Genomic DNA, 26,249 nt, shown 5'->3' with positions numbered 1-26,249 from the left:
GGAAAATTTTTTGATCTGCTTACAGTTGTAGTCATAAAATGTTATTTATTAGACTGTCATATAGAGAGTTAATTTCAAAAACAATATTGTCTCCTCAAAATAGAATCAATATGACAAATATATATATAAAACAACACATGCCCAAAGATGATGGGAGTTTTGTTCTTCTGCTTTGGGAAATAAGTGTTCCCCAAAACTTGTTTTTCCCAGAAAAGAAATTCACAGTCAATACTTTGTAAAAGTTTCCCTAAAAGTATATTCAATGAAAAAAAAATCAACACAATGAGAAAATCATACAAATTTAAATATAATTCTTACCAAATCTCAATATCATTTTAGGTAAATATGTTCTGTCTCACACCTTTTATATTAATATCAATTGTGATCACTTTTTGGGTATTTAAGTCTGTTTGGTTAGCTGTTCCCTAACAAAATGCAAATTCCTTCCTTCTCACAATTATTATTTTGTTGCATTTGGACTTCATGTTAAAATACAAACGTAGAGTTCCTGTTTTCTCTCTCTCTCTCTTCCTGTTCTCTCTCTCTCTTCCTGTTCTCTCTCTCTTCCTGTTCTCTCTCTCTTCCTGTTCTCTCTCTCTCTTCCTGTTCTCTCTCTCTCTATCTCTCTCTCCCTAGTAAAAAAAATAAATAAAATAAAATACAAATTTAAACACCGCCCGATGGACTGAGCCAAGACGTATATGGAAAACATATTATTTCACAATCTTCACTTTCAAACAACCACAATGGAAAAGTATCAAAAGCTTCCTAGCAACATCACCTTTTGTCTGCCTACCCACTGAGCTGAGTGGTGCTTCAAGAGTAAAAGAGCAAAGACAGAGAGAAACCTGATATTGGTTAGTTAAGCCATAAAGTAGAATTGAAAAAATGATTAGCCTTTTGGGGTAGCATATGTTATTATAACTTCTCAATATCACAGGACAAGAATAACAGTGATTTGCCTCAAACAAACATCTTGCTTTCTTGCCTAGGTGAACTGAGAGGGGCTACATGAAGTGCAACTGGTCAAAATGCACCTTTTCCCATGTCTCTGTTTAATTTCTTGTGTGAAACTGCAGGCTGAGACTCCACAACATCTGGTGTTGCTTGAGGGCTTCATGATCACACTGCTGATATTCAAGGGACCATGGGGTACCCAGGATGGGACCTGGGTCATACACATATAAGTCATAAGTCTTAATTCCTGTATTCTGGGTCCTGAAGGCACATTGAAGACACTAAATTTTCTAAGAAAATTCAACAGACCTTCATACAAACCAACAAAAATTATCCAAGTCATTCACTAATATTTGACTGTATTATTTCAGTGAGCACCAACTCTGTTGGCTTTGAAGTAGTTTTATATGGAGGAGAAGAGATTTATACAAGTGTTTGGTTCCAGAGACCTTCCTGACCTCTGCCAAGAGCAGACACTGAATTAGTCTTCAGAGAACTGTCTACGAATTTATCTTCCCTGAAACACACCAAGAGAAGGTCACAGCTCATCATCATCAATTTTTCCATGGTATAAATCTATTTGTACCTCAATGTACCCCACAAACAACCCACACAAAAATTTTTCCTTTCTCACTCCTTTTCCTGAAGTTTGTTCTCCTCTGGGTGTCATCCCAGATTTCATACTCTCTACCTCTCCTAACTGCATTTTGTAAGTGCCTGCCTTCACAGGGCTCTGCAAATGGTGATATGATTAAAACAAACACTACAGTCATGTAGGACCCCAGCAGAGCAGTTAGGGCATGTTTCATCTTGTATTTTCCAGTAGACAAGGTAAAGATTATGTGGGAAATTAAATATTAACCCACATGCCAATATGAGGTCAAAATGTTTAGAAAAAATGAACTGGCATCTACTGAAAGGCAATTCAGAGTTCTGATTTTGAGAAGAAAGAATTAAAGGGCTGAACATTTGTCATTGAGATTTACTCTACCTTCTTTCTTCCAATTATTTGCAAAGGTATGAAACTATCACAGTAACAGAGGATATGATAGACTACTACTAAATCATTAAAATATTATCAAATTGGGGCTGGAATGATAGCACAGTGCGTAGGATTATTTGCCTTCCACACAGCAAACCTGCGTTTGATCCCTGACTTCCCTTTCATTCCCCTGAGCCTATCAGGAGTGATCCCTGAACAAAGAGCTAGCAGTAATCCCTGAGCTTTTCCAGGTGTAGCCTGCCCCACAGATGTGTTTTTTTTTTTTTTAATTAAAACATAAGGGGCCCGGAGAGATAGCACAGCGGCCTTTGCCTTGCAAGCAGCCGATCCAGGACCAAAGGTGGTTGGTTCGAATCCCGGTGTCCCATATGGTCCCCCATGCCTGCCAGGAGCTATTTCTGAGCAGAGAGCCAGGAGTAACCCCTGAGCACTGCTGGGTGTGGCCCAAAAACAAAACAAAACAAAACAAAAAAACCATAAAATAAAGTAACTGAATTGTTATTGCTTCTATGTGAAAGGGTGACAAAGTTAAGAATGTCATTTCTCCCCCAGCAATTCCATTTTTTGGCATCTATCTTAAGACCTACAAACTCTACTCAGGAAAAAATATTTCTATTTAGTTAACAGTTCATGGTAACACTGTTCACAGTAGCCAAAAATCTGGTAACAACCCATGCATCCAAGGACAAAAGACTGGATGAAGAAACTATGGCTCATATATACATGATGGAATAGTACTCTACTGTGAGAATAAAACTAAACCATTCAATTTACTGCTACATGAACAGATCTGAACCCCCCCCCACACACACACACAGGGTGAAGCTAGTCAGAAGGAGAGACAAACACTTGTTATCTCTCATATGGAGGATATGGTGAGACATAGTAAGAAAATAAATGCCAAAAGGCAACAGAAACTGAGAATTATTCTTCAGTAAGAAGCTCAACAAGAAAAATCTGGGGCAGGTGGGAGCAAGGGAGACTCTGGACAAAGGTACAGAGAAGTGAACACTCTGGGGCAGTATATAGTGCTGGGACCTTTTCTTTATGATACCCTGTCAGGAACCGTGGCATAAATCATGGTGCTTAAAATAAACTAATAAATTTTTAAAAGATATAATTTCCTAAAAGAAAGATATGTAAGCATATTTAAAGGATTAAGTTGTGGCAAGATGAAAAATAACAGTAATTTTTGAGAGATGGGATTGCAGGCGGTTTTATTTTATACAACAGTCTCCTGTTTTGGCTAGCAATATCTGGGATCTCATCAATGAACTCCGAAAAAAAATAGCAGCAAACAAACAAGAGCAGAGAATTCTATGACCCCCGCCAGGACTAACTCCTGAGTGCAGAGCCAGGAGTAATCCCTGAGCCTCACTGAGTATAGCCCCAAAATAAAATAAATAACATTTAAAATAAAAAGAAAATCAAAGGGCCTGGAGAGATAGCACAGCGGCCTTTGCCTTGCAAGCAGCCGATCCAGGACCAAAGGTGGTTGGTTCGAATCCCGGTGTCCCATATGGTCCCCCGTGCCTGCCAGGAGCTATTTCTGAGCAGACAGCCAGGAGTAACCCCTGAGCAACGCCGGGTGTGGCCCAAAAACAAAACAAAACAAAACAAAAAAAAGAAAGAAAATCAAGTTTTGTATGATACCTTTGCTCCCTGTGTCATAAGCTTCCTATATGGAAGGTCCAACAAGACATTTGTTGGTATGCAAGTATATATAAACCATATTGCCAAAGCTATTATAAATATTCATTCCTGTTTTAACGTCTCTGAAATTGAGTAACATTTATAATCGATGGCACCATTGGCAGGCAGTGCTTGTTGTTATTGACACGACATAATGGTGTGTCTGATTAGCCCTGATGTTGTATGCTTAAAGAACAGAAGAATAAAAATTTAAAAGGCTTTTTGTTACATTGGGGCAATGAGGGGGCAAGTGAAGCCCAACTATATAGCAATGACAAAAAATAAAATAAATAGGTATTTGAATTAAGTTTTTTTTTTAATTTCTCTCTATGGTTCAATTTTTTTTGTTTGGTTTGGGCCACACTTGGTGGCACTCAGGGGTTACTTCTGGCAGGCTCAGGGGACCATATGAGATTCTGGGTATCAAACCTGGGTCAGCCATGTACAAGGCATATGCTGTGCTATTGCTTAGGTTCCCTGTAGTTCAATTTGGAATCAGTATTCAATCAATGGGCTTTCCAAACTTGCTCTGAGGAGAACTAAAACACTGAATGCTTGAGCAGACGTGAATACTTACTTATATGTCCTATACTGCCCCTGGGCAAAGCAAGCCTCATCATTCATCACTGCCATATTCATGATTTATAATTCAGGAAGCTGAATCTGAAGCAAATGCGACCAGTTCATAGTTTGTCAGGACAGAAGAAAAGGTCTGCTTTCTTTCCATCTAACGTTCAGTGGTAAAACATTCGTGCATTAATGTCTGCAGCACTAACCTTAAAAGCAGCTTCCAACCCATTGCAGTTAAGAAAACTTTCGCAAAGAATGGTTCCGAGCCTTCGGTTAAAATCCAAAGTTTGGGCCTTAAATGTGCTGTAATCATTTTCAAACTCCTGCAAGAATCAAAATAAAATCTGAGTTTACAGAATAGAAGGCAAGAGGAAAAGCAGCAATCAGAGAATCATGAGCTGCCCTCCCTCCCATTCTCAGACAAGATGATTTTCCTTGTAGGATGCAAGGGAAGAGCAAGAGGTACTACATGAAGTGGCAGTCTGGTCGGAGAAGTAAGAAACACCTAATAGTTTCCACAGTCCTTCCACTACCCAGGATACCAGCCTCAGTATGTTTTCCTTCTCCCAATCTATTCTGATTATACACACAAAAAAGTAAAGTTGGGGCTCGAGAGATAGCATGGAGGTAAGGCATTTGCCTTCCATGCAGAAGGATGATGGTTCAAATCCCAGCATTCCATATGGTCCCCTGAGCCTGCCAGGAGTGATTTCTGAGTGTAAAGCCAGGAGTGACCCCTGAGTGCTTCTGGGAGTGACCCAAAAACCAAAAAAATAAAAAATAAAAAAAGCAAAGTTGTTTTATTTTGGCGGGGGGGGGGGGGGAAGAAAGAGAAATGGAGAGAGGAAAAGAGAGAAGACTCCTCTCATGATTCCAACTCATATATCAATGTATTCCAGAAACTTAATTTCAGTTTTCATTTTTGTAGAATGAGAAATCTACCCAGAAAACACTCTTTTAGTTGTAAACTAAAATCGATGAGTCTACTAGCAGTATGAACAGTGATATAACTGTATGAGCAGTGATATAACTGTCACAAAGTATAAGGAAATTTCCCCAGCTTCTTATTAATTTCCCCAGCTCCTGGTTTCCTCCTAATAAATAACCACCCACTTCCATAATGAGGAAAAAGAAAACGGGGGAAGAAGAACTATTCTTTTCATGATAATACAATTCACAGCCTGGAGAGACTTAATCTCAGAATTCAGAAACACTCTGGGCTTTCTAGACCTGGTTCATCCCATATTTCTTTATTACTTCCTCCATAAACAGAGCTTCCGCCTATTAATAACAGTAATAATTCCATGAACACATAACAGATGTACCACTCTACTCTAAATGCCCCATGTTATCAACTCAATTCCCACACAGCCAATGCTGTTGCTATGTAGCGCACATATAATCTTTCCATCTTACAGATGATACAGCTGTCTGCTAAAAAAAGATGAAATAATTTGTTCACTGTTAACAACTGGCAACACAACAACCTGGCAAGCCAGGTCATCTGGCTCCAGAACTCACAGACCACCACAGAAGCTTCTTTGGGGGATAGATGAGTCATGGAGATGAAGGCACTGTACTCGCTTGCAGCCAATCAAGGTTCAGACATTAGTACCACCTATGGTAGCCTGAGCACTTCAGGACTGAGCCCTGAGCACAAAGCCAGTGGTAATCCCTGAGTACTGCCAGGCATGACCATGGAACAGAAGTAAACAAAAAAAGTTTCTATGTTTGGGGGAATGCACATCAGCCTGGGTTTTATGCCCTGAAAAATGGGAGCAACGAAGTGCTCACCACTGTTGTCTTCTGATGCTATACTCAGAATCAAGACTATATGTCTCCATTTCTCGCAGCCAATGATCCTTCCCTTCAAGGATCACTGGCCTAAAGAAGTAAAAACAACTTCCCAACAAGTTGGAACAAGCCTAACCTAGTCCTCACCTTGATGTGCCAATAAAGACCACACCCAGGAAACAGGACTAGAACACTTCCCATTCTCAGAGGTGGGAGGTTTGGGGGAAGAAGTAATTCTCTTTCACTGGGTCTTTTCTCTTAATCAAGGTCAACTCAAGTGCTGCAGGGCTTCTCCCCAAGTTGTCCTTGAAAGTTCAGACTGAGCTGGAATAGCTCCTTAGATCTGGGGCCTCATTATCATCTCTATAAAGCTGTGACTACTTCATTCACTTTTATCTTGGGATTGCTATCTTTTCTCTTGCTAACTTTTCATTTACTTACTTTTCTTTTCTACTTACTGCTATCTTTTCTCCTTGTTGCCATTGCTATTAAATGGCCATTATATGCATTTGAGTTGAGTTGTATCCAAAAGAGTGGTTTGGGACTGAATAATACAAGGGTAAATGTATTTGCTTTACATGTATCTGATCTGGGTTTAAGTCCCCAGAACCACATATGATTTCCCCAAAATTAGTCCAGGGTCGCTCCTGAGCACAGAACCAGGAATAGCACCTAAACATCAATGGGGGTGGCCCCAAAACAAAACAACCCCAAAGAAAAAAGTAGTCTTATGTCCCCACTTTCCCCTCTTCTAATGCAAAAACTGGTGAAAATAGACTGGATATAATTTTCACCATATTTTTACGAAGTACACATAAAACATTGGTCACATATATGAAACAAGCTAGAGACTGAAAGGTGGCCCCATCTCACAGGCCAATATGGTTTGATCTGCAGCGTCCCATGTGGTCTCCAAGCACTTGGTGCAGCTCAAAACCATAAAGGCTGAGTGCAGCCAGGAGTTACCCTTGAGCATCACTAGATGTGGCTCAAAAACTAAAAGAATTTTGTTTGTTTGTTTGCTTTTGGGTCACACCTGGTGATGCTCGGGTTACTCCTGGCTATGTGCTCAGAAATCGCCCCATATTGGCCTGTGAGATGGGGCCATCTTTCAGTCTCTAGCTTGTTTAATATATGTGACCAATGTTTATGTGTACTTAGTAAAAATATGGTGAAAATTATATCCAGTCTAACTTCCGGGAAGTATCAGTCTCTAGCTACATTTTTTAGGCAATGAAAAATATTATCCTGGGCCCAGAGAGATAGCACAGCGGCGTTTGCCTTGCAAGCAGCCGATCCAAGACCAAAAGTGGTTGGTTAGTATCCCGGTGTCCCATATGGTCCCCCGTGCCTGCCAGGAGCTATTTCTATTTCTGAGCAGACAGCCAGGAGTAACCCCTGAGCAACGCCGGGTGTGGCCCAAAAAACAAAACAAAACAAAACAAAACAAAAAAGGAAAAAATATTATCCTAACATTTAAAAATAAATAATACATAGACTGAATGGAATAATATAACTTAAAAAGACATTTCTACATTAGTGATACAGAATGACTGCCTAAATATGAAGTGATATATCAGGGTACAAATGATGCATAAAGTATGCTATTTGTACAAAGAACAGAATACAAAAGTATGTGTGTGCTAGTACAGCCAGCAATGAATAGCTCTAGAAACATTATACAATCTAAGAATGTAGGCATCACTAAGGAGAAAAATATGGAAAATAAGTGGCAAAGACACTGAAATTAGAATGAGACTACATTTTTTTCTTGCCACATTTCCAAAAGAATAAGACATGTTTTAAAACTAAATAGTTAAAACAATATAGAGAAATCCAGTAAGTGGCTAATAAGGACTTTATAGAGCTAAGATTAGAAAATACTACCTCCAGTCATGACAAAAGAATAGTTCAATAGACCAGAATAAAGCAAGGGATTAATTATTAGAATTGGAGGGAGAGAGAAAAAACTGTTACAGGGTTAACTACTTCAAAATGGTTTTAGATTCAGAAGATTCGGGTGTCTAACATCAGGCCAGATACCCAAATTAACCAACCTACTAAAAACTAAAAAAAAAAAAAATTATATTAGGGATATTACAGCTCTGGATACAGATTTTTCCAAATCCCCCTGAAGAAATTATTTCCTTCACTTTCAAGTAGATACAATCAGCCAGTCACCTCAGCACAGCAGAAAAATTGGCTTGAGGCTGAGGGTTCTGGACAGAAATCTGTCTACACCTGGCCACTGTGTGATATCAGGTAATTTGCTTTATCTAAGTAGCTTGCAGGCTACAAGTATGCTCATCTTACAGTGAGAATCAAAACAGAAACACAGGCAGTTTTGCCAGTTCCAGCTAGGAACCTATTCCACAGCTCTAATTATTGTACACTACCTGGAACCAAGGGGTTTCCCTCATGCTTAGCTCCTCACCATCTGGAGAAATGTGCTGAATCAATGTCAAACTTCAGGATGCCACCAAAACAAAATTGCCATGTCTATGATCACTGAGTTAGTGATTAAACAAAGTAAGAAAGTAAATATCTTCCCCGAAATAGTTTCAGAATCAAAGAAAATATCAAAAGTAATGTTTCCATGAAATTTCTCCACCCAGTGCCCAAAGATTGGAGAGATAGTACAGCAGAAAAGGTACTTGCCTTGCACCCTGCCAACCTGGGTTTATTTTCTTGCACTCCCTATGGTCCTCAAAGCTCCACTGGGAGATATTCCTGAACACAGAATCAGGAGTAAATTCTGAACAGTGTTGGGTGCGTCCCAAAAGTGAAAAAATAATTGGGATTTCTCAACATATGTAGAACTGAGAGTTACCTGTGCTGTAAAGGAACTTCTGCGGCAGACCCTTTGCCACACCAATAAAGGCACAAAACCTAATGGATATAGGCATGAGATAGATGGCATGCATAACATCAGTTTCCAAGATGGTTACTAGCAAGTACTTCTTTGATTTACTGCAACATGTGGAAACCATTCAGAGATGACTGAACTCAGGCAGCGAGTGGGCAGCTGGAGAGGGAGGGCAGGATGCTGGCAGGTGCAATATGAACTCTCCTGTTTGAATCTACTAGGGTGGAAATTATTTCTTAAATACGATCATAAAAATGACCAATTGAGGGTGGGTCAAAAAAATAACCTATCGAAGGGGGGCAGAGCAGTGGCACAAGTGGTAGGGCATTTGCCTTGCACGCACTAACCTAGGATGGACTGCGTGGTTTGACCCCCCTGCGTCCCATATGGTCCCCCAAGCCGGGAGCGATTTCTGAGCGCATAGCCAGAGTAACCCCTGAGTGTCACTGGGTGTGGCCCAAAAACCAAAAAAGGAAAAAAGACCAATTGATCCCCTTTCTTTTTTTGCTCTTGGGCTACATCTGGCAGTTCTCAGGTCTTACTCCTGGTGGAGCTCAGGAGACCATAAGGGTTGCAGGAATCACATCCAGGTCAGTCGCATGCAAGGCACATGCCCTACCTTCAGTACTATCACTTCATCCCTGAAAGCTGATTTTACTGCAAAAGCAAGGTAAAATGAACTCTATTAAAAAAATAACACCACGACAAATGGCTTACTAAACAAAAATATATAATCAATGCAACGTTACAAGAAAATGCTAAGAACCATATTTTTAAAAAGCAATAATCTTTTTCAATGTAAATACACAAATTAAGTAAACTTCCAAGTAATTCGTGTTTTGATTTAAGAGAATGAGCAAAGTCAACCAGACAGCATCTAAGGCAAAGCAGCAAGTGGGAAGATAAAGGGGAACGAAAAGGGCAATTTGGTCAGGGGGTCAACTCATGTATGAAGACCCAAATAAGTGCATGGTACTCACTATATTGGGAAATCTAAATGGAATTCCAGAATACAAATGTCACACAGATCAATACATCAAGAGCAAAGATCAGTTTCCATTTCTATACATCTGTGACCACGCAGGCTTTTTGTGGATACAAAGATAAAAATCAAAAAGAAGAAAAATAATGAATGTTGTCATAAAAGTAGGGGGAAAAGTCCCCTCATTTCCTGTGAGTAGGAATGCCAACTGTTTCACCCTTTATGTAAAACAATGTGGATACTCATTTAAAAAATTGAAAATTCAGGGGTCTGAGCGATAGCACAGCGGGTAGTGTTTGCCTTGCATGTGGCCAACCCAGGATGGACCTGGATTTGATACATGGTGTCCCATATGGTTCCCCAAGCCAGGAGTAATTTCTGAGTACATGGCCAGGAGTAACCCCAGAGCGTCAAAAAAATTTAAAAATTAAATTTCCATCTGATCCAGTAAGATGATCAGATACATCTGATCCATATATACTAAGTCTATGATTCACTTCTGGACATATACCCTAATGACCCCAAGACACTGTTCTGGAAAAGGGATTTGTGTTCTTGTGTTCATGGTAGCCCTATTGACAATAGCTGAAATCTGAAAATAACACAAGTATCCAAAGAACAGATGACCGGAGAAAGAAACCATGGTACATATACATAATAGAATAGAACTTGGCTACAAAAAGAAATGAAATCGGGCCGGGCGGTGGCGCTAAAGGTAAGGTGCCTGCCTTGCCTGCGCTAACCTTGGACGGACCGCGGTTCGATCCCCCGGTGTCCCATATGGTCCCCCAAGCCAGGAGCAACTTCTGAGCACATAGCCAGGAGTAACCCCTGAGCGTTACCGGGTGTGGCCCAAAAACCAAAAAAAAAAAAAAAAAAAAAAAAGAAATGAAATCAAGAAATTTGTCTCTATGTGGATGTCACAATGTATTGAATAAAGTCAGCCAGAAGGGAAAGGTCGGATACAGAATGATCTCTGTCATCTTTAAGATATAAAGAAACATAGCAGGGAAATAACAAGAGGTTAAAGACAAAAGAAACTGAGATCTGGTCTCAAGAACTGAGCTTGTGGCTGGAGCATAGTGGGTAGGGCATTTATTTGCCTTGCACATAGCTGACCTGGATTCGATCCCTGGCATCCCATTTGGTCCTCCAAGTCAACCAAGAGTGACTTCTGAGCAAAGAGCCAGAAGTATCTCCCTGAGTGTTTCTGGATGTAGCCAAACAAACAAATAAATAAAAGAACTTAATTTTATCACAGCATGGAAAATGAGGGAGACTAGAGAAAGAAGGCCTAAGATAATGGTGAAACAGACACCCTGGTGAATGGTGTGGTATGAAACACTGTAAGCATGTACCCCAATCATAAGCAATATTGTATATATGGTACCTCAAAATTAAAAATAAATAGAAAACAAAATCACAGTCATCACTGAGACAGGGGCATTAATAAAAACTGCCATCTTTTTCTTTTTTTTTTTTTTTGGGGGGGGTGTCACACCCGGCAGTGCTCAGGGGTTATTCCTGGCTCCAGGCTCAGAAATTGCTCCTGGCAGGCATGGGGGACCATATGGGACGCCGGGATTCGAACCGATGACCTCCTGCATGAAAGGCAAACGCCTAACCTCCATGCTATCTCTCCGGCCCCATAAACTGCCATCTTTTTCTATCTCAAAACTCTCAGATCTTCTCAAATCTTCAATATCTTCCAGATAGACTTCAATATCTTCCAGAAGACTCTTCTGCTACTCAGACACCTGTGCTCACTGGGCCTCTGCTTGACTGTGCAGAAGATCTGAAGCTTAGGCCCCTCTAGGAGTCCTTTTAGATCCACATCTGACAGAAATCAGAGGTCTTACTAGGTGCTAGAGATGTACTTAGACTACTTGTTACCCCAGTTCCTTGTTTCCTACTTTTTAACATTTAGCAAAGTTGCATAAAGGCCTTTCCCCATAAACTCCAATCCCACAAACAGAGCACAGTGATTCAACTGATTGACCCATGTCCTTCCAAACATAATGATGCACCTCAATGTGCATTTCAGTGAACCAATTAGTTGTCAAAATAAATAAACAATACTAACCCAAATCACATCCTATAGGAAACAATGAGGATAAGAGTGAAATCATATTTTCCCATCTGTTTGTTTTGGGGTGTTCAGGAGTTAGCTCCTGGCAAGCTCGAGAAACCATATGGGATGCCAGGATTGAGCCTGAGTGCAAGGCAAACACCCTACCTGCTGTGCTTTTGCTTCAGCCTTTTCTTTTACTTCTTTTCTTTTTTTCTTTTTTTACCCAGATTTTACTGTTCTTGACAAACCATCAAAATGCAGCTATTTTTATTCTGGAGCTACAGGGATGCTCACAGGTGACTTTTTTGGTACTTACATGCTGCGGGGGACAGAAAACAGAGGCAGCTCAAATTTAAAGCTTCCTCCTCATTTCTGAGGTGGAAAATATGAAACTATAAATAGTGCTAATGAATAAGAAAAACAGGAGACCAGAGCATATTAACAGGACATGAAATAAATAAAATGAAATATTCAAGGAACACAACACAAATTGTCTACTAATACAGAAAAATACTCAAGTTCCATAAATCTCTAATTATCATATAGAAATGAATTAGTGTAGAATGACCCTTGTCAATATGCAGAAAAAAGAAACAAACCCAGAACTCAGGCTTCTAGAATATTAGATTCCATTCCCTGATCCACTGCTTAGCTGATTAAGAGACATCAGGAACTGACTGGATGTCTTTACTCCCAGCAGTTAAACTAAATAATTGTCATTATGACCCAGGCCCTTTCCTGCTTTAAAATGGCAGTCTATGAAAAGAAAACGCAAAGGTATGATATTACCATGTTATAGCAGTCAGAAGGGTCATACGTGCTCTGCTGAAAAACTCTACAGAGTTCTGTAAATTCTTCACTCATCTCTCGGATTTGTTCATTTAATATCGCTCCTCTAGAACCACCAAATTCCAGTCTGTCCAACTTTTCAAATTCCAATATGGTGACAAATATATCCTTCATAAAAACAAGGAACAGTAAGCTGTATCTTCATCTCAAGCAGTAAGACAGTATTTTTAAGTTTCAAAGAAAATAAAAACATTTTCAACTTTCAGAGTTGGGGAGTTAATGGTATTTACCTGAAAGACTATTAATAATTCTGCTGAACAAAGACAACCAATTTTTGAACCAGAGTTCCATTTTCACACAGTTCAAGCAATTCTTAATTTACCATACCCAAATTTTTCATTTTTCATCCTGCTTTCTACCAGTCAGGAAATAGCCCAGGAAATACACCTAGGAAATAGCCAAAACTCATTTTTCACTGCCCATACTTCATGGTGAATAAGCTCCCTTAATGAAAGGAAAGTTACAAGACTCCTATGAAAGGGTGACACAGATGCCTATGGTTAGCATTCAGCATTCATTCATTTACTTTCTCTATCTCTCTCTCTGTGTCACACACACACACACATACACACAACACACACACACACACACGCACAGTCAGGCACCACAGGGTATAACTCAGACCTGTCCTCCCCCTTCCACACACATGCATCCCAAGAAGTAAAATAAAAGGGAAATTTCCATCTCCACTGAAGTATCCCAAGAATCATATAGGATTCTGGAGCTTGCTCTTCAAGTCCATGAACATGTAGCCTGCTTGCTTGTCTCTGTATATTTGTTTATTTCTACTCTGGAGAAGCCAGAATAGGATTTATTTTCCTATTCCATAAATTTCTAAATTTCATTCAATGAAAACTATTTTTTTACTAAAAATAAGTTACAGAATTATTTGAATCTACCTATAATAAACATAAATTGCAAGTTAAAAAGAAAAAAAGTGTACCTCTATTTTTATGAAACGGTCGAGCAATTTGTCAAATGTGGAAAACACAAGATATGACTGGAAGTCCCAGAGTTTCAGCTCCCCCTTTCCCACAAAACAGCTTGCCAATCCTTTTCTATAGTTGAAAAAATTGTGTTTGAAAGTCTCGAAGACTTTAATGGCCACTTGCACCTTTTCCAAGGAGTCTTCAATTTCTCCCTTCAGAAGGTCTTCAGGGCAAAGGTATGCTATTGCCTGGTAAAGTTAATGAGGGAAAACAATGATCAAAATGTGTATAAACTTTTTATTTTTATTTTAGGGCCATTCAGTGATGCTCAGGGATGGCTCCTGACTCTGCTCTCAGAAATCAGGTTCAGGAGACCATATGGGATATGCCAGGGATAGAACCTGGGGGGTGAGGAGGACAGAGAGATAGAACATCGGTAGGGTGTTTGCCTTAGACACAGAAGGACGGTGGTTCGAATCTCGGCATCCCATATGGTCCCCGAGCCTGCCAGGAGCAATTTCTGGGCATAGTACCAGGAGTAACCCCTGAGCACTGCCGGGTGTGACCCCCCCCCCTAAAAAAAAGGAAGAGAAAAAAAGAAAAGAAATCACTCGTGGCAGGCTCAGGAGACCATATGAGATATGCCAGGAATAGAACCTGGGGTGGCCACATGCAAGATAAATGCTCTACCCACCATGCTATTTTTTTTTTTTTAACAGAAAACAACTCATTCAAGATTTTTTTTTCCAGGGACAGAGCGCAGAGTGGTAAGGCATCTGTCTTGCCAGCACTAGCCTAGGAAGGACCGTGGTTTGATCCCCTGTTGCTCCATATGGTCCCCCAAGCCAGGAGCAATTTCTGAGTGCAAAGCCAGGAGTAACCCCTGAGCATCATCGGTTGTGCCCCCCCAAAAAAACAATGAAATTTTTTCCAACAAATTATTTTTAAATGACAAAATGTCTAGAAAAAGATCAGCAATGATCTAAGACTACACAAATTACAGAAATTCAGGTGCTTTGTTTCAATAACATCATTAAGTACAGAGAAAATAGTGTACTAAAAGCTATAATTTTTGGATTTGTACATTTTTCTAATGACTAGATTTTTGCTAAGTTTCATGGATAGGGCAACTCTATAATTAGAATTTATAGAAGTGTTTCTGCACAATTATTTTTTCCTATTAAAGAAATACAGAGACCAAGAAGGAAACCTATCTGTCTATCCATTTCCATTTCCACTAGGACATCAGAGGGAGGAAAACTGCTTTCAAAGTAAAATGGGGTTTGTGACTATCAGTAAAATGACTAGGTGACAAATAAATGAATGGAGACATAACTAGCAGGTAAGAAATTTGCCAACCCAGGTTTGATTCCCAGCACCAAATATGGTTTCTCTGCACTGCCAAGAGAGAGCCCTGGGGCCAGAGAGATAGCATGGAGGTAAGCCGTTTGCCTTCCATGCAGAAGGTCAGTGGTTCAAATCCCGGCATCCCATATGGTCCCTTGAGCCTGCCAGGAGCGATTTCTGAGCATAGAGCCCTGAACGCTGCCGGGAGTGACCCAAAAACAAAACAAAACAAAAAAAAGATTGAGTCCTGAGTGCAGAGACAGGATCAAGTAGTGAACCCCACTGTGCGTGACCTTTCCTGGGGAGAAAGTAAAAGTAATAATGTAGATCAAGAACAACTGCAGATGGTGGAGACCCTGAATGCCTTGACAGCATGGGATCAATCTGAAAGGACACCAAAACCCTAGAAGATGGAAAGTACTTACAATCATCTTTAATATACTCCCATACATGTATTTAAAAAGGAAGCATACTATTTAAAAATATGGAGCATTGCCAAATATATATGGACCCAACCAGTCAAGCTTAATCAAATCGCAATCTCTAGATTTTAGAGCTTTTTAAATTTTTTTTCATGACTAAGGATACATTTTATTTGCTGTTTTTAATTTTGGGGGGGGGCACCCACATCTAGCAATGTGTGTGGGTCGGGGTGGGGAGTGAATGTGTGTGTGTATATGTGTGTATAAGGGATATTAATGTAAGGAGGGATGAGTTCTAGATATCCTACATGTTAAACATGTGTTCCAGTCTTTTGAGCTATCTCCCCAGACCCCAAGAGTACTTTTCAAGCAAAGAAACATACATGTAAAAGAAGATTTAAAGGTGCACAAGTGTATGGCCCACATCTCTCCTCTTGAGACATTGACTTTCCTGTAGGGAGACCTTCCCTGGGATCCCCTATCCTCTTCTTCCTCCTCTTCTCTCTCCTCCTCCTCCTCCTTCTCCTCTTCTTCCCTCTCCCCCTCCTCCTCTTCTCCACCCCCGGTCTTCTCCTCTTCCTCCTCCCTCTCTCTCCTCCTTCTCTCTCTCTCTCTCTCTCTCTCTCTCTCTCTCTCTCTCACTCTCTCACCCTCTCCCTCGTCAGTACCTCTGAATAAAATCTAGTTCCTATTAAAAAATATCTGGTATGTCAGCTCACCGGTCAACTATGTAATTCATTTTATTCTCTAAAGAACTGCAAACCAAACCACAGATGTTGTGATGTGCCTTTCAAGGTGGCAGAGATGGTGTGGGGTCAAGGAAGGGGGCTGGAGGCTGATGGAATATGGGAATACTGATGAAGGTAGTTGACACTATGGTGGGATTAATATTGAAATATATTATATGCCTAAAACTCAACCTATCAATTCCTTGGTAAATTATCATTCTTTATCTAAATTTAAAAAATTATAAGGACTGGAGTGGTGGTGCAGTGGTAGGGCATTTGCCTTGTATGCTGCTGACCTAAGATGGACCGCAATTTGATCCCCCAGCATCCCATATGGTCCCTCAAGCCAGGAGCAATTTCTGAGCACATAGTCAGGAGTAAACCCCGAGTGTCATCAGGTGTGGCCCAAAAACCAAAAATAAAATAACATAAAATAAAATAAATTATATATTAAAAAAAATAAGAAATGAGGGGCCGGAGAGATAGCATGGAGGTAAGGTGTTTGCCTTGCATGCAGAAGGATGGTGGTTCAAATCCCGACATCCCATATGATCCCCCGAGCCTGCCAGGAGCGATTTCTGAGTGTAGAGCCAGGAGTAAGCCCTGAGTGCTGCTGGATGTTCCAAAAAAAAAAAAAAAGAAAAGAAAAGAAAAAGAAAGAGAAAAAGAAAGAAAGAAAGAAAGAAAAGAAATGTAAACCAAGCCACAAAAATTCATGGATATACTTGTCTTGCTGCTGAAAACCCGGGGCAAGTGTAGATAAGTTCTGCCCTCCAAAAGCCTTGGCAGCTTCACCCGCCCATATTTCACAATTGCCATCATGCCAATGTCAAAACTTCAACTCTTTAGCACTGATTTCTGCAGGCACCTAACTAACAAAAAAACTGCCAGTATGCTGTTTAGGGGCCTTCAAACTCTGGAGTTTTCTCTGAATGAGAATCACCCCAGCCCTCTGAAATGCCAGAAGCCTGGGGTTTGCTGTGGTGTGGCATCTCCAAATATCAATACTGACAAATGTCAAAGTAGCATAAAAGCCTCCTAAGCCTAACAACAACAACAAAAACAAACAAACAAGCAAACAAACAAAAAAAAAAACCCCAGCATAACACTAAGTTCTCAATTAGCCACAAACAGCTTAGAAAACTTTCAATGACTTAATGGCCCGATTGTGAGATATAACAACCTTTTCAAATTTTCTTTAACTACGACATTTTTCCTCAATAATTCCATTACCATTTGGTTGAAACAAGCAACATAATGTAAAATATTTAGTGCCTACCGAGGGAGCACACTTGGGAATAGGTGAGAAACTGGAGACTATGGTGGAAGGAAGGTTGCACTCGTGGGTCTGGTGTTGAAATAATGTATATCAGAAACAAGTGTATTATGAGCAACTATGTAAAATATGGTGTTTAAATAAAGTGATAGAATTTTTTTTGTTTTTTGGACCATACCTGGTGGTACTCAGAGGTTAATTCTGGCTCTGCACTTAAGAATCCCTCCTGGTAGGCTCAGAGGACCATTTAGGATGCTAGGGATTGAATCCAGATGGCTGTGTGCAAGGCAAATGCCCTGCCAGCTGTGCTATTACTCTGGCCCCATAAAAATGTTTGTTTTAAGTTCTGTTGAAAACTATTTTATGAATGTGACTGTGTTTTTCATGTCCAGAAACTCCTATTGAATATTCCCCCCAAATCCACAAGATATACAGCTTTAAAACAAGGTTTTCAGGGGCCGGGAAGGTGGCGCTGGAGGTAAGATGTCTGCCTTGCAAGCGCTAGCGTAGGACGGACCGCGGTTCGATCCCCCGGCGTCCCATATGGTTCCCCCAAGCCAGGGGCGATTTCTGAGCGCATAGCCAGGAGTAACCCCTGAGCGTCAAACGGGTGTGGCCCGAAAACCAAAAAAAAAAAAAAAAAACAAAAAAAAAAAACAAGGTTTTCATTTGTATCAAAACATGCTATACAATCACTCTGGCCCCTTGTTTGTATTTTAGAATAGATCTACTAATAGTGATTTTATTACTATGTTACTATGGGGATTGTGTTTGTGGTTTTGGCAAGGAGCTATAAAAATTGCAGATAAATATTAATTCTATAAAGTGTTTGTTAAATATATATAAAAAAAAACAAATAAGATTAGCCAACAGCTAGCAGAGAGGAATGTAGCTCTTCAGTCTACTCAGATAAATTGAACTCATTGTCATTTTTTTAAAGTTCCTGACACGTAGGGGCCACAGCGATAACACAGTGGTAGGGCATTTATCTTGCACGTAGCTGATCAGGGATGGACCTGAGTTTGATCCATGGCATCCCATACGATTCCCCATATGGGGTGTGATTTCTGAACATAGAGCCAGGAGTAATTCCTGAGCACTGCTGGGTGTGGCCCAACGATTAAAAAAAAAATCCCTGACATGTTGGGCAGATTTACTACAAAGCCACTTAGAAGGCCATACATATGGTTCACGTCATAAAGAACATGCCTTGTGTGTGTTTGGATGGTGATGGGAGGTCCGGATTCAAACATTTATACTAGAAAGCACCCACCCACTACTAGGTGTGGACCTAGTGATGCCCAAAACTAACTTTAAGTTCACTTAGACAATCAGGTAAAAAGAAACTTTAAGATAGCACGTCAGTAAGGCGTTTGCCTTGCACCCAGCCAATAAAGGACCCCCGTTCGAATTTCATCATCCCATATGGTCCCCCAAGCCTGCCAGGAGCGACTTCTGAGCATAGAGCCAAGAGGAACCCCTGAGTGCTGCAGGTGGGTTTTTGTTTGTTTGGTTTTTTTGTTTTGTTTTGGGGCCACACTGGCAGTGTTCAGGGGTTACTCCTGGCTTTACACTCAGAAATTGTTCTGGCAGGCTCGGGAGACCATCTGGGATGCCAGGACTCAAACCACAGTCCTTTTGAATTCAAGGCAAATGCCTTACCTCCATGCTATCTCTTCAGCCCAAGAAATCTTTAAGCAAAAGACAGGAATAGTAGTTATAGAACAGGAGAAGCTACATTATTTCCTAAGGAACTTGACCAATTCCAGCTGACACAGACCAGGAGCCAGACCTAATAGATTTATACCATAGAGTTTGCAAGATTTCTTGGAAGTCCCTACCCCTCAGCAATGAATCATTTCCAGGACTTTGTTGCCTTTAAATCAAAAAGTTATCTACCTTTCTTACCATAACAGTCCTTCCTGATTAAAATTATGTATAGAATTGATGCTCTGACTGTATATTGAAATTACTTATTCCTTATTGACTTAATAAATACCTACAACAAGGTTAATAGTTTGTACAGCTTCTGTGCTTTTAATGCCATATACCTGGTCAATAAAGAGATTACAAAACTCTTGCAAAAGAATGATAATCCGAGCAGGGGTATTATAAAACTTGGAATGACTCCAGATAAGAAAGATGGTGTGAAGTAATGGGGCAATCAGTCCCCGAGACTGTGGAAATTCCATCTCCTGGAGGCTCTGGATGTATCTTCTCAGAGGTCTCAGGTAAAGTTCCACATCTTGGGCTTCCAGGAGAGCTGAAAAAAGTGACAATTGGTGTCACATAATATTTTTCTAAACTGACTTTACACCTTCAAGTGAATGATGAAATGCAACAGGCTACACTTCAGTGTTTATTTCTTTTTTGTTTTTGTTTTTGGGTCACACCCAGCACACTCAGGGGTTACTCCGGGCTCTATGCTCAGAAATCGCCCCTGGCAGGCACGGGGGACCATATGGGATACCGGGATTCGAACCACTGTCCTTCTGCATGGAAGGCAAACACCTTACCTCCATGCTATCTCGCGGCCCCTTCAGTGTTTATTTCTATTGTTTGTTCTACAACAGACTTTGGTAAGACTCATTACAACTCTTTGGAAGAATCTGTGAATAGGGGCCGGGAAGGTGGCGCTAGAGGTAAGGTGTCTGCCTTGCAAGCGCTACCATAGGACAGACAGCAGTTCGATCCCCCGGCGTCCCATATGGTCCCCCCAAGCTAGGGGCAATTTCTGAGTGTATAGTCAGGAGTAATCCCTGAGCGTCAAATGGGTGTGGCCCAAAAACCAAAAAAAAAAAAAAAGAATCTGTGAATAGTGATTTACTTGGTCAAAGGACATCCCAATTGAATGAAAAAATTGTGTGTGTGTGGGGCCGGGCGGTGGCGCTAGAGGTAAGGTGTCTGCCTTGCCAGCGCGAGCCTAGGACGGACCGAGGTTCGATCCCCCGGTGTTCCATATGGTCCCCCAAGCCAGGAGCGACTTCTGAGCGCATAGCCAGGAGTAACCCCTGAGCGTCACCGGGTGTGGCCCAAAAACCAAGAAAAAAAAAATTGTGTGTGTGTGTGTGTGAGTGTGTGTGTGTGTGTGAGCGTGTGTGTGTGTGTGTGTGTGTGTGTGTGTGTGTGTGTGTAGGGAGGAATGTATTAGTATGCTAAAGAAACTGACCCAATACCATGAAAAGTGGGATTAAAACATTCCTTCAAAGTTATTGTCAATTGATGGTCTGGACTATATCTAGGTTTTACCAGTAGAAAGCTAATTCTTCCCAAGTTTACCACAATTTTGTCATTTGTCTCAATCTACTCCTTTGGGCAACTCAAAGAGAATAATTTCTACTGTATTTTTAAATTAAAACATAACCATTATCATTATACACAAGTGATGAAAATATTCTGAAACTATTTAAGATGAATCTACAATGGCTGTATAATAGTATACTAAATAACACTCAACTCTACGCATTAACGTGGTTTCATGGGGATTGGAGAAATAACACAGCAGGTAGGATGCTTGTCTTACATGCAGCAGACTTGGTTCATCTTCAGAACCATATATGGTCCCTGAGCAACACCAGACTTTATCCCTTGCACAGAGCTAGGATTAAGTCCTGGTCACTGCTGGGTATGTCCCCCACCCCATATCTCCAATACACAACACACAAATCACTTCAATGTTCAAACACTTTAGTAGATATTTACTATACACCTAGAAAGAGTTAGTGTAGCTGGGGAATAAAATACAAATTTGAATGGTTTTACTATTAGACAAACTACACAGTCATCTCAGTTTGGAAAACAAGAGGCTTACCATTTTTCACAGCATTGAAAATGACCTTCAAAGTTGGAAAATAGCTGCTTTGCTTTGTTTTTAGGACCTTTACCATTTTAAGGACAATAGGAGCTTGAAGCTAAAATTTGAAAAAGAAAATGAAAGAAGGAAAAAAAAAGCAGAGAGGAGAGAGAGAGAAAATTAAGTCTGATTAGTTATAAATGCATTCTGTGGCAAAATATTTAAATTATAATTTACTCAAGACACAATATCCTCAAGTCTTTAAAGCCTATATTTTTCCTTAAGTACATATTTTATTTTGTATTTATATTATATATATTTGTATTTATAACTTTAATTTAATTCTCAAAGTCTTTTGACAACATAGGTAGAATATTAAATTCTCCATGAAAAAAAATGTCTTTCACTATTGGAGAAAATCTCTAAAATACATAAAAACATGTGAATCGGGGCCCGGAGAGATAGCACAGAGGTGTTTGCCTTGCAAGCAGCCGATCCAGGACCAAAGGTGGTTGATTTGAATCCCGGTGTCCCATATGGTCCCCCGTGCCTGCCAGGAGCTATTTCTGAGCAGATAGCCAGGAGTAACCCCTGAGCACCACTGGGTATGGCCCAAAAACAAACAAGCAAACAAAAAAACACCAAAAAAAACATGTGAATCAGTGACCTAGTTTTTAGCACCCTCAGTAACCTTATGGTAAAAACTCACTAGAGAAGCCAAAGTGAGAGTACCCAATGTGATGCCCCCAAATGTGTGTTTCTCCACTAAGCAAGATTCTACTCCTCCCTGATCAGTTCCATTGACTAGATGAGTTATGTTTTACAATCTCTGATGTTTCCTCGGGGAACCACTCACTTTCTATGTCACAAAATGGCTTCTCGTTCTCCTAAATGCTGTCAAAATAGTCTCAAAAAAGCAAAGTCACTCTCAATCCCATTAATTCTGAAAGTGCAAAACTCCTTCAAAGAAGAGATTATTATTAAACACTTTAAAGATGGTCCATAAAATCAGATTATTACAGATTCCTATTCTGGAGACCAGCTCTCACAACTGACTTTGCTTATTGGTTTTACAAGAAGTTTTTAGGGCTTTCTGCTTACTTGGTCATAAATGCAGGACAGATTCTCCCTCCTTAGGCTCCAGAAATCCAGTTCTGCTTGAGGGTTTGAGAAAACGCTGTTCAGCAAAGGCTGCACTGAATCTTTCTCTACAACTTCTTGGATCTGATGTGACCATTTAATAACCACTGACTCAATTGCATGGAGAACTGTCCTTTCATTTGGCTCTAGCCTATCAGCACTGAAATGACCAATAAAATAATTTTTAAAAATATTTCATCAAGTAACAATAGGACTTGGGTTCTGTTAAGAATTTTATGTATCTGTACACTGGCTTTCTAAATAGTTCAAAATCAGGTCAATTCTTCTCAGGGACTCAATCTGAGTTCTGACATTGCTAGTTTGTCACTAGCATGTCCTGAACATTAAAAGAGATATGAGAGGGCCAAAGCAATAGCACATTGGATAAGGAACTTGTCTTTCACAAGGCCGACCCAGGTTTGATCCCCACCATCCCACATGGTTCCCAGAGCCCCGCAGGTGTGATTTCTGAGTGCTGAGCCAGGCGTAACCTCTCAACAATTCCAGATGTGGCCCAAAAATCAAAAACAAATTTGTGAAACAAAAAATATATAATATTCATAGGCTGTAGAGATAGTATAGAGATTAATACATTTGCTTTGTATGCAGCTGACCCTTGTTCAAATCCCATTTAGTACATATGACCCCCAAGCATCACCAATGGTGAGTCCTGGGAACAAAGCCAAGAGTATGCCATGCCCCTGCACATCACCAGGCATGACCCCAAAATAAAGGCAAGGAAGGGAAGGGGAAAGGAAAGAAAAAAAGAAAAAAAAAAAACAGAAAAAAAAGGAAAAGAAAGAAAGATGAAAACATTTTCTCAAAAATCATTTCAGGGCCGAAGTAATACTAAGGAGTTTGGCTTGCAGGCAGCAGACCAAGGTTTGATTTTCAGCATCCTATTGAGACCCCCCATGCCTGGCAGGAGTAATTCTTGAGTATAGAGCCAGAAATAACCAAGCCCTAAATACAACCAGATGTGACTCAAAAACAAACAAAAATCCCTTCACTAAAAGAATTGTTGATACGATGACAACTCTGATAGGTTGCTGTTGTATACGCTATTGTTAAAATGCACATTGAAATAAAAGCATACTCATAATGTCTCAACATGTTATGTCCAAAAATACATAGCTGTAGTAATGGGGGAGATAAGTTAGTGGACTAGAGCATAGTGGGAGGTCCAAGTTCAATCCCCAGCCTGCCAATGGCAATTTCTGAGTGCAAATCAGGAGTAACCACTGAGCATGGCTGGGTGTGGCCCAAAAACCAATCAATAAATAAATAAAGCTTAAAAAAAAAGAAAAAGTATAAAATAAAGTATTAAAAAAAAGGCAAAGAAAAAAGAAAACAAGTCACACATATGAAGTATCCACATAAATTTATATGGATATAAATGGGTAGCAATAAATGGTAATTCTGACTTTCGATATAAATACAGTGCATATATTGTTACATACGAGGTTTCTAAAATTTTCTGATCCAGTTCGATTTTTCCTGCAATAGTGGGTATTGGAAGAAGTGTTCTTCTGGACATTTTGCCTCTAAAGATATGCATCTTATTTCTCATGATTTCTATGTGATGCTCCATGTCTTGTGAAACAAAATGAGACCACGACATATGGTTGTTCTTATTAGAAAGAATTGACACTAAGATCTAGAGAAAGAGAAACATTTTTTAAAAGCATTTAAGTTAACTTATAACATACTTCCTCAATAATTTTCTTCTCATACAAAATGGGCATCAAAATACTAATTTCCTAAATTTCCTCCTACAGTCCTGAATCTACAAGGAGACAATGTCAGTGATCAATTTAGACTCAATCTAATAGACAGAAATTTTTTCAAAGTGGAATTACTATGATGGTTCATTTTAGTTATTCACTTATCAAGCATCTGTGGATGGTCCATGAAATAAGAGCATGTCAAGGAAGTTAACTGCTTTCTTAATGCAAACCAAACCTGCTAGATAACATTTTAGTGGGGAAAACAAAATCTATTGGAATCACATAGAGAAAAATCTTTTGGAATCACATAAGAGAAAATTACAAGTCCTGGGTAGCAACCAGAGGATTAAAGTTTGATAGCCAGAAAGATATTTATTATATCATTTGGACATTTTTCAGAACTCCTTCCATTATTGGAGGCACATTAATGAAACTATGTGGTGATAACCCTGAGATAACTGGTACATTCCTAGTGACTGGCATATGTGGGTATAAACCACTGAGTTAAAGAAGTTCTTTTCTTTTCCACTGCTTTCCTATACTGACAAGTTTGAGACCTAATTTTTTCTGATACAATCTCTCCATGTTATCAGATTACACCAAGGTTTAGTTGTAAAATTATATTTGAAGTAGGTTACATCGCATATGCTATACCTTAATTAATATCATAACCAAAATTTCAAAACATATCATTATAATTAGGTAAAATGTTTAGAAAATATTTTACTGTAAAATAAAATAAATCCACAAGTAGTCGGATCACCCCAAGCACCGTATTTCTAAACTCCACTCAGCCAGGTCTGATGAAGCAGGGTAGCGGCAAAGAACTAATACACCAAGCAGTTCTGGAAAAGTCAGTCTATCTGCTTTTCACTTCATGACCTCTCTCAGCCAAGTGCTCCCTCGGCCCAGTGAAAAGCCATAACTATTCAAATCAATTCCCCATATCAGAAAGGGGAAAGTAGAGAGAAACACAAAAGTAACTTTCCAGTGGGTTTTTACATCTCAAAGGAGGAGGTTACAGAGAAGAGGAAGTTGGGAAACACCTTTGTTTAGGGATGTTAGCTAGTCTCATCTCACATTTCATCTCACATTTAAATCACATTTAAAGATTAATTTATTCTAAAAAGATGTTTAAATTAAAAAATTAAAAAAATAAAATGTATTCATTTATTCTACTTTTCAAAGCTTAATATAGATTTTTAAGCTGACCAAAAATAAGGTAGAACTCAATGTTCAAGATACGGAAACCATTTTTCTCCAAATTCTTGTATTACATGTTCCTTAATAGCACAGAACATAAAACGCTAGGAATAGAGAGGTGGATAAGAAATAAGTGTCTGCCTTACTGCCTTCAGTCTGATCATGGCCATTCAGAACTGAAAGAGGAAAAGTGGGGAAAATATCTCTCTTGGCCAGATAGGATATAAAAAATGTCTTTCCAGGAAAGTCTTTCCACTTGGCTGAGGAGAGCTCAATGGGCAGGTATACTAGGTAGGAGGCTTGGGTTTGATCCCCAGCATACACGGTCCTCTGAGCACCAATGGGAGTGATCAACCAAAACTTGATTTGGGGTCTCAAGCAAAGACTTAAAATGGATGTTTCCCAGAAACTGAACAGGGAGAAAAAATTATGGAGTAAAGGGACTTCTGCTAGGCCACCAGCCTGAAGCCAGTGTCCTGAAAGCGACTCCTGGAGCTGGCCAGGAGCTTTGGAAATAAACAGCAGAGACGAGGCTCGGTGGGTTGAACAACTGTGTTCTAAGTCTAATGCTAGACAGCAGCAGTTGCTTCTTGAAGGTTATTTCTATTTTACTTAGTAGGAAAGTTCAAACTTTCATTCTCTATCTCTACTATTCTGGGAGAGAAACCACTTGTTTCAAAATTATTTGTTTCACACGATGAAGATAAAACGTAGAAATTTCCAAGGACTATGGGGAACCATAAGGGATGCCAGGGATCGAACCTAGGTCAGCAGCAACAGCAAAGCAAAAGCCCTATCCACTGTGCTATTGCTCTGCCCCTATATACATTCTTTTATAACACCATGTCCTCCTTGATTCAGAGAACTGCTCTACTCATATCAAACCCAGGACTCCTAAAT

The 26,249-nt window shown here is 39.8% G+C and overlaps 1 protein-coding gene across 1 annotated transcript in view; it reads right to left on the bottom strand.

Annotated features, from left to right (window-relative positions):
* DNAH11 (dynein axonemal heavy chain 11) overlaps positions 1 to 26,249 on the bottom strand; it is a 331,898-nt gene that overhangs the window by 292,622 nt on the left and 13,027 nt on the right. The window contains 7 exon segments of the mRNA XM_049785980.1: positions 4,429 to 4,545; positions 12,725 to 12,892; positions 13,728 to 13,961; positions 19,538 to 19,749; positions 21,298 to 21,397; positions 22,381 to 22,570; positions 23,880 to 24,076. Of these exon segments, the coding sequence (XP_049641937.1) occupies positions 4,429 to 4,545; positions 12,725 to 12,892; positions 13,728 to 13,961; positions 19,538 to 19,749; positions 21,298 to 21,397; positions 22,381 to 22,570; positions 23,880 to 24,076 (1,218 nt within the window).

This window comes from Suncus etruscus, chromosome 13 (assembly GCF_024139225.1).
Source record: "Suncus etruscus isolate mSunEtr1 chromosome 13, mSunEtr1.pri.cur, whole genome shotgun sequence".
Lineage (NCBI taxonomy): Eukaryota > Metazoa > Chordata > Mammalia > Eulipotyphla > Soricidae > Suncus > Suncus etruscus.
The sequence above is the reverse complement of the archived record's forward strand: the minus strand, read 5'-3'. Positions and strand labels throughout refer to the sequence as shown.